Source organism: Heloderma suspectum, chromosome 1 (genome assembly GCF_057233095.1).
Source record: "Heloderma suspectum isolate Gila_16-S chromosome 1, 16-S_ref, whole genome shotgun sequence".
Classification (NCBI taxonomy): domain Eukaryota; kingdom Metazoa; phylum Chordata; class Lepidosauria; order Squamata; family Helodermatidae; genus Heloderma; species Heloderma suspectum.
The window spans coordinates 23,949,931-23,959,285 of NC_139458.1; the positions used below are offsets into that span (position 1 = coordinate 23,949,931).

At 45.4% G+C, this 9,355-nt stretch overlaps 1 protein-coding gene across 2 annotated transcripts in view; it reads right to left on the reverse strand.

The window, feature by feature from the left end:
- Positions 1-6,083, reverse strand: part of DYNC1H1 (dynein cytoplasmic 1 heavy chain 1) — a 72,001-nt gene extending 65,918 nt beyond the window's left edge. Inside the window, exon 1 of one of the 2 annotated variants that reach the window (XR_014788347.1) lies at positions 5,670-6,066. Coding sequence is in view for 1 of the 2 variants with exons in the window: in XM_084838588.1 (XP_084694714.1) it covers positions 5,670-5,934 (265 nt within the window). In the remaining variant the exon portion in view is untranslated. Of the gene's footprint in view, positions 1-5,669 lie in introns of both variants that reach the window. The other variant, XM_084838588.1, reaches the window with a different exon arrangement.
- Between the last annotated feature and the right edge of the window lie 3,272 nt (positions 6,084-9,355).

Below are 9,355 nucleotides of genomic sequence, written 5' to 3' on the forward strand. Positions count from 1 at the left end.
GCCCTTCTTCAGGGAGAAGATGCTATAGCAACTGCTGCTAAAATTCAGGTCTCTGCAAGCATGTATCCTTTTGCCCAAATTTTAATCACAAACATCAGGATGCCTGTCTTTCATAATATGTTTTCATGTATCTTCTGGAAATTACTGTTCTCAAAAGTGCTAAGACCATTCCCTCTGTTACTTATGTTTTATACTTTGAAGTCTCTCTAACATTTAGTATTTTAAATCTGTTTTACCGATAATAGAAGCAAAAGGTTTTCAGGTACAGAAAGTGATCCTCCTAATCAGTCATGGAATCATCAGGACATATGGCTCAAGCTCTGTACAATGCTACTAAATTTTCAGTGAAGTGTTTTTAGGGTATACAACTTAGATTTTCCAGACTAATTAGATACTTGTATACAACATGTTATTTGTTTTCAGCTGCACTCGCAAAGGTTACTTTAAATAAGGACCAAATTAAGAGAGACTAACAGCACAACTGTATGCATGTATACTCAGAAGTCCCCTTGTTTTCAATGGTGCTTACTCCCAATTAAGTGAGTATATGATTGCAGCCTAAGAAAGTAGAATTAATCAGTAATTCAATATACAAAGATGGATGGTGGTATTTACTTCATTCACTTTTGTACTAAAATTTTTGTTCTTCCAAAAAGCCACCACTTGCAACATGTAAAAGTTTTACGGCAGTAACAGAGCCTAGTGGTCTAGTAACAGAAATACAGGATTCATACATAGACATAGTCCAGGTTACATTTTACACATATAAACCCACAAATACTTCAGCAGAGCATTAGAATGATCTTACATTTTTATTAAGTTTTAAAATCTTGGGTACATAGAAGCACTTCGAGCTATACACAGAGATGAATTCAATACACAAATAAGCCTTTGTTTAAACCTACAAGGTTTTCAGAGCCAAATGGCAGTGATGTAATGAATCGGCACTTAACAACTAGGAGGCACCATTTTGAGCATGGCACCAGTTAGACTTGTAGGGCTCATCATCTATATTTAAAATGGCCTTAGCAATCATTGCACCATCTGCACCAGAAGCTCGTCACTTCAAACACATTCACTATCAGAAAGATTTAAGAAATTGTCCATGTTCATACACTATGAAGATCATTGAAGCTATTCCAGGACTATGATGTAGTCAGTCTGTGTTTAACTTGCTTTGAAAAGCTCATAAACCACAGACTTTATGCTAGGCCTAGGATACCTATTCTTATTCATGGACTTTATTAAAGTACCTAGGCTCTCTAGTTATATTGTCCCTAAAACAAAAATGGTTATATTTACATTACATTAAGATTTAAAGAAACTAGCTTGTTTCCCAAAGATCCCAAAAGGCTCAGCAAGTGCAACTTGGCAAACAGGTTAGATTGTTTCTCCAGGGTGATGCTTGAGAGCAGGGCAAGTCCTGCCACAGATTTAATGTTTGGAAAATGGGAATGGCCTCCTGGAGAGGAATTAACAATGCCTGGAAGTGAGCACAGAGTGCTTGCCAATAGCAAATTCTTGCAGGAAAGTAGAGTCACAAAATATTTAGGAAAAAATATCTGCCTACAGCATTATAATCTACTCAGTATCCACTATATAACTCGATAGATGAGGCAAAAGTGCAAACATTTACAAAATACTTTCAGGTATTCAGTAGTACCTATCAACATCTAACATTTTGCCCTGTAAAACATACATCATAAGAAACTATTTCTTATTATACTGCATGTGATATAGTGTTGAACACAGTAATTTCATCTGTATCCCATAAAAACATGCTTTCATATACCAGTTTGAGTTAAGCAATGGAGATACAGTTACAGTAACAAGGTGGGATGCTGACTGGCATTTCATCTTTGGACCATTTTGTATGCATTATAAAATGCCAAGTGTTAATAAAGATGCAAGAAAGCAGCAATTTGCTCACATACATAAAACCAGCAACTGCTGAATTCAAGATGAAAATGTACATCAGTAATATTATCTGAAGGTACTGTGCAAAATTTTCATATGCAAGATTTTATGCACTAACTAGATCAGTGGGTTTCCAACTATTCAGAAGAACCCAGTGTTTCCTTGACAGCTTATAAGGGGTTCATCAATGACAAGAATCGATAATGGCAGGGAAATCTCCTATAAAGACAGTTTATTCAGCAAATGTCATTGCATCCTTGCAGTGTACAATTGCAGGAGAGTGTTGGCCGTGTTCTAGGTCATACTCTGTTCCACTGGGCAACAGAACTGCCAAGAACTTAGCATAAATGAGTGTACATATCTGAATGTCCCTCAGAATGCTTTGCAGTATTCTGACTGGTTCCTTGGCAAAGTTGCAAGTTTGCAAGCACGCAAATAGGTCCTTGAACATGAAAAACTTGAGAACTACTAAACTAAAAGCTATTTGTATCTAACTATAAACACATCTTTCAAACTGGCTAAGTTCACCTGGTTGTCTATGGCTGTACACAGATTTTATTTATGCAGCATCATTAGCACACATTTGCGTGCTATTTGCCGGAAATCTAAGTGCAGGAAAGTACAGCCGCTGGCAGCTTTCCAGTGCATGCAAGATTATCTCACATCATCTCCAAAGAGACTCCGTTCAAATTCCTGCATAGCATTATTTTCCACAAATGAATTTAGAAATACAAGGCCCCTATTTAAGTGGGAACTGGTATGCAGTTTTATCTCTGTTCAGAAAGAGATAAAGCGGAAGTGGTGGGTTCATGGGAGGCAGTGGGCTCATTCTCTCCTGCTCATGCAAGAAAACCCATGGATTGTTCAACTGATGGGTTGTTGTTATGTGCAAATAAGGTCAAAATGTGACATAAAACCTTTTCCAAGGTGGAGAAGAGAGGATTTAGAGGAGATATCCACTATTCATTATACCATTATGTCTCAAGCTCCCAGAGAGAGAAAGCACGTGCGTGCGTGCTGGAGTTCTGGCACACAAACCAGATTTTCCCTCTTCTTTGTGTCTCTCCTCACTGGAATCGTTGATCGAGAGAGGAGGGGGGATAGAACATAGGAATAAATAGGTGCTTGCTGCTGTCACAATACATTGGGGACCTAGGGAACATGCGTGGGCAAGAAAACAAAACCTTCCCATTCATATAAGCTAGAAAGTTAGAACTAGGGATTGCTAAACAAATTCAGTTCCCTAAGAGGAACCTGCCGTCACCTCCAATTGTGCGAAGCATATAGTAACCTTGGCAACAATTCCCGCCAATAGGATACTTTGGATTCCTGCACTGAGCAGGGGGTTGGACTCGATGGCCTTGTAGGCCCCTTCCAACCCTACTATACTATTCTATTCTTTGAGCTTGGGCAAGGTAAATCTGATCGTCGCCATCTTTCATTCACAATGCACTCTCTACAAGATCTAGTTCCTGACAAGGTGAAGCTGGATTAGAAAATTCACTGCGTTGCTCCTTCTCTCATATAGACAATCAAACTACTCTGGAAGTTTGGACACTGTTGTTTGGCCTTCTAATTGTGGGGCTGCTTTGAACTGAGGCTTTTGCTGTGCAGTCACACTGCCTCATTCACAGAATTTTACAAGGGCTCCAAACTTTGCCATCTTCAATTTGTAGGTCTCCTGTGTTTTCCCACCGCTTCTTTTGTCTTTTTTCTTACCAGAAAAAAGTTAGGGAAGAAACAACAGAATAGCTGCACAATGCCTTTTGACTGGGTAGCGCTAGGAGTCCTCCGTCTCGAAGCCACCCTTGATTGTCAACTTTTGTTTTTTGCTTCTTGCACCTTTGACATCAGCTCAAGAGGCAGACAAGAGAAGACAACTGTATTTATCTCCATGACAGGAAAAGCTTCAACTGGTGATTCTGACATGTTGTCAAAAGCATGGAAGCAAACCAGATTGTTCTTTGTTTTCCTGGCTACTTGGCAACCCTACTCTCATCCCCACAGGCACAACTCTAGGCACTTTTACTCAGAAGTCAGTCCCACACAAGGGCGATTACACCAAGGTGTGCAGAGCATGTTGTCTGTTGAACTTTGACTACTGACTCAGTGATCAGACACACGGGTTACATGCAGAAAGTCCCAGGTCCAATCCTTGGCATTTCCAATGAAGGATCAGACAGCAGGTGATAGGAAAGGCCTCTCTCTGCCCGACACCTTGGAGAAGCATCGCCAGTCAGAACAATAAAGAGACTTTTGGCACCTTACATTTATTATGGATTGTGACTTACATGGATGAAGACGAAAAAACAGAAAGAGGAACAGAATGTGGGGTGTCAACACAGAAACAATGATGTTGCATGGAACCCCTGTAAAAACACAGGCAACAGACCATGTTGTTCGCACAATAAAAGGCTTGTGCAGAAAAACCTTAGAATCTATTTCATCAGATGCATGCAGACTTAGCCTTGGTTGGCAGGTACATTGGTTTTGTTGTATTTGTTTTTATTGTGTACGTCGTCCTGAGAGTTTGGGCTATATGATGACTCATAAATTGAATTAATAAGAATAAGAACACATAATTTCAGAGTGGGACAGGGAGAACCATAGGAAAAACTGGGGTTAGATGACAACGGCAGTCAGAGCAAACAATACTAAGTTAGATGGGCAAATAATCTGTCCTAGCAAAAGGCAGCTTTTTAGGAATTCATGCTCCACACAGGCAGGTAACTTAACTAATTTAGGGTATAAACCCATGCATGTTTAGACAGAAAAGAAGTCCTACAACATCCAGCATGGCCGGCTGGGGAATCCTGGGAGTTGTAGGGCTTTCTTCCTGTCAAACATGCATAGGATTGTGCCCTTATTCACAGAGGTTTCAGTATCTATCTGAGTCATCATACCGAGTTGTAAAAAGGCTATCCCAGCCTTCCCAGACCTGGTGCCCTCCAGAAGTGGTGGGCAACACCTACACCGTGGTGGCTGAGGATACTGGGAATTGTAGTCCAACATCTCTGGAAGGCACCAGGCAGGGGAAAAGCTGGACTGCACACATTCACTCACTCAAGCTGGGCAGACGTGTGGTAAAACGTGGGTTGAATCCAATGTTAGCCCTACTTAGAACAGACCCATTGAAATGAATAGGATTTCAGTTAGTCATGACTAACGTAGGCGCCATTCATTTCAGTGGGTCTGCTCCAAGTACGACTAACACTGGAGTCAACCTCGTATGTTTAAAACGGTCGCCGGCCTCAGGCGGTGTGAGAGTAGAGAAGGGGTGCGGGTGGGGGCGAGCGCTGCATCCAACGTTAGCCCTACTTAGAGCAGACCCACTAAAAAGAACAGGGATGACGTTCGACTAACTTCGGGTGCCACCCTCTGCCGCTCTGCGCGCGAAGGCGGCCCAGTGGAGGGACCCCGGAGGCCATCGCGTTCTGTCCGGATAATGGAGACAAAGCCGCAACGAGCGGCGCCGCCATTTTGACAGCCGCCGCCGCCTTCTCCTCCTCCTCCTCCGGCGGCCACCCCCCGCCCCATTCTCCTGCTTCTTCATCCCCCCCTCCCGGCTCCTCCCTTGTTTGTTCCCAGCCGCGGCTGGAGCGCGGAGCGAAGCCCGGCCATCCCATCGCCCGCCCTGCCTCGCCGCACTGCCGCGGAGCAAAGCCCCGCAGCAAGCGCGCTTAACCCCCGGGCAGCCCCAGCTGCCGCCTAGGCTGGGGCTGCGCCGCCCAGGGCGGCGGCCAGTGACTCACCCTTGAGGGTGGAGCGCTCGACCAGGACGGCGTGGACTTGCGGGTCCGAGAGGAACTTGCGCATCTGCTCCACGGCGCCCTTCTCCTCCAGCGCGGCCTCCAGCGCGGCCGGGGCCTCCCCGCCGTCCTCCAGCAGCAGCGGCACCAGCTTGCGCAGGTGCTTCTGCAGCACCGACACGTCCGCCACATTCTGCACCGCCGAGCCGGTCACCTCCAGCCCGCCGTCCTCGCCGCCGCCGCCGCCGCCGCCTCCCGGGTCGGACATGGCTGGTGGGATTCCCCCGCTGCCAAACCCAGCAGAGACAGTCGCAGCCTGGTCCGGCGCTCTCGACCGCGGAGTTCTGCGACTTAGCACTGAGCCCGCCGCGCCCGCCGCGCCGTTCTTTAACCACCGCCCGCCACTGACAGCCCCGCCCCGGAGGATCCTGGGAAGCGTAGTCGGGAATCCGCCCGGCTCCCGGCAAGAGTCACCCTTGAGGGACTACAAATCCCGAAGTGCGTCTCAAAGCGGCCTGAAAGGGGACCCAAGAGGGCTATGGGAATTATAGTCCAGCTTCGAAAACCCTCACGCTGCTGTCTTAAACACTGTTTTCGTTTTCTGTTGTGCTGTTGTTAGTCTGCCTCCCCTTTGATTTCATGTCGTTTTCATTTTATTTATTATATTTCTATACCGACCCATAGCCGAAGCTCTCTGGGCTGTTCAGAAAAAATAAGAACCATTTAAAATACGTTATACAAAGTGCAAAACCATTTACATAAAAAAACATATAAACAGCGCAGAGACAGACAACATATATCTAAAAACAATTTTAAGCAATCTACCAAAGACAATCTAGGACCTGTTCTGTACCTGAGCCGCTGTTATGAGAGGGGTAGCCTTGTAAGTTTTTGTAGCAAAAGTAGCAAAGAGTCTTGTGGCACATAAAAGACTAACAAATTTATTCTGGCTAAAGTTTGTGTTTGAAATGTGGTGCTGGAGAAGACTCTCACAAGTCCCCTGGACTGCAAGGAGGTCAGATCAGTCCATCCTAAAGGAAATCAACCCTGAGTGCTCATTGGAAGGACAGATCCTGAAGCTGAAGCTGAAGTATTTTGGCCACCTAATGCGAAGAGAAAAGTCACTGGAAAAGACCCTGATGCTGGGAAAGACTGAAGGCCAAAGGAGAAGGGGACGGCAGAGGATGAGATGGCTGGATAGCATCACCGATGCAATGAATATGAACTTGAGTACTCTCCGGGAGAGAGTGGAGGACAGGAAGGCCTGGCGGGCTATGGTCCATGGGGTCACGAAGAGTTGGATACGACTGAATGACTGAACAACAACAAAAAGTTTGTGTGGAATATAGCTAGTCTTTAAGGTGCCACAAGACTCTTGTAGGACTAGGACTGGAGAGATCTGGGTTCAGATCCTCACTCAGCCGTGAAACAACTTGCTGGGTGACTAGTGGAGGCTGATGGCTCCGATGCTGGTGGGGTGGTGAATCTGCTCCGGGTTTCAGTCAGAACTCTAAAGGAGCTGACTGCAACCCGGAGCAGATTCACCACCCCACTGACATCGGAGCCACCAGCCTCCACTTGGGTGACCCTGGGTCAGTCACTCTCTCTCAGCCTAATTTGCCTCATAGGATTGTTGTGGAGATAACACGGAGGAGGGAGGGGAAAAACAGGTGTGCGGCGTTGAATTCCTTGCCTAATACTCAGTTAAGGGCTCAGTCCGATGTATGTTTAGACAGAAAAAGTCCTACAACTCCCAGCATTCCCCAGTCAGATTGCCCTCTAAGGACTGCGAATTCATTTCTACTTACCTGGGAGTAAGTCCCATTGAACTCAATGGGTTTATGTCTAATTAGGCACGGATTGAATTGCACTGTAAATTAAATGAAAAACCAAAGGAATCATGCTAGTACTGCATATTGCCCTACTCGGAACACAAAATTATCCTCCATCATGTAAACCAGGGATGATGATGATAATAATGTATATTTTAATTTTTATGTAAGTGGCCTTTAGAAACCCGCTTGCATAAAAATTATGTCTTTTATAATAAAAGGCGGGGAGATAGAGGAAGTATTAATTCCAGTTGAAATCTATGGGACCTCCAAGTACTAAACACGACCAGAAAGCAACACGTTAAGGATTTGCAAGCCTGTGACCGCAAAGCTTCTCGGGAAATGTTGTTTGCGACAGCGAAGATGGGGGGCGGGGAGACTACCGAGTCCACAAATCACTGCGACTGTTTCCGCCTGGGCGATGAAGAGTTCCCCAGTTGGGAGGCAGCTCGGTGGTTTGCTGCGGCTTACCGGGAAGCTCCTGTTGCTGCTTTAGCTTTGCGCTGCCGCAGTGGCCGAAGCATTTCAGACATCCTTGCAGCAACCGTGTCTGCCAAGTACTACTACCCTTTAATATCGAGAAGGCACTCACGCAGAGACGTTATGCACCCTTACATTGGAGTAAGCTCCATTGCACTAATTATGACTTACGTCGGAGTAAACATGCTAGGATGTATTTCTAGAGGGTAGCCGTGTTAAGGTGCAATCCTTCCCATGGGTAAAATCCAACCTAAGTCCTACTTAGTCTCATTCATTTCAATGGGTCTACTCTAAGTAGGACTTAGGTCGGATTTTACCCATAGGAAGGATTGGCTTTCAACCTACCGCACAAATGCGCTCATTTCACATGCCAGCAAGGTGATGCTCAAAATTCTACAAGCTAGGCTTCAGTATGCGAACCGAGAACTACCGGAAGTACAAGCTGGGTTTCGAAGAGGCAGAGGAGCTAGAGATCAAATCGCCAACGTTCGCTGGATCATGGAGAAAGCAAGAGAATTCCAGAAAAACGTCTATTTCTGCTTCATTGACTACGCTAAAGCCTTTGATTGTGTGGATCATGACAAACTGTGGCAAATTCTGAAAGAGATGGGAGTACCAGACCACCTTACCTGTCTCCTGAGAAACCTGTACGAGGGTCAAGAAGCAACAGTAAGAACCAGACATGGAACAACCGAGTGGTTCAAAATTGGGAAAGGAGTACGACAAGGCTGCATATTGTCACCCTGCTTATTTAACTTATATGCAGAGTACATCATGAGAAATGCCGGGTTGGATGAATCACAGGTCGGAATTAAGATTGCCGGGAGAATTATCAACAACCTCCGATATGCAGACGATACCACCCTAATGGCAGAAAACGAAGAGGATCTCAAGAGCCTCTTGTTGAGGGTGAAAGAGGAGAGTGCAAAAGCTGGTTTGAAACTCAACATTAAAAAAACTAAGATCATGGCATCTGGCCCCATCACTTCCTGGCATATAGAAGGGGAAGAAATGGAAGCAGTGACAGATTTTACTTTCTTGGGCTCCAAGATCACTGCAGATGGTGACTGTAGCCATGAAATTAAAAGACGCTTGCTCCTGGGGAGGAAAGCTATGGCCAACCTAGACAGCATAGTAAGAAGCAGAGACATCACCTTGCCGACAAAGGTCCGTCTAATCAAAGCTATGGTTTTCCCAGTAGTAATGTATGGCTGTGAGAGCTGGACTATAAGGAAGGCTGAGCGCCGAAGAATTGATGCTTTCAAACTGTGGTGCTGGAGAAGACTCTTACGAGTCCCCTGGACTGCAAGGAGGTCAAATCAGTCAATCCTAAAGGAAATCAACCCTGAGTGCTCATTGGAAGGAGAGATACTGAAG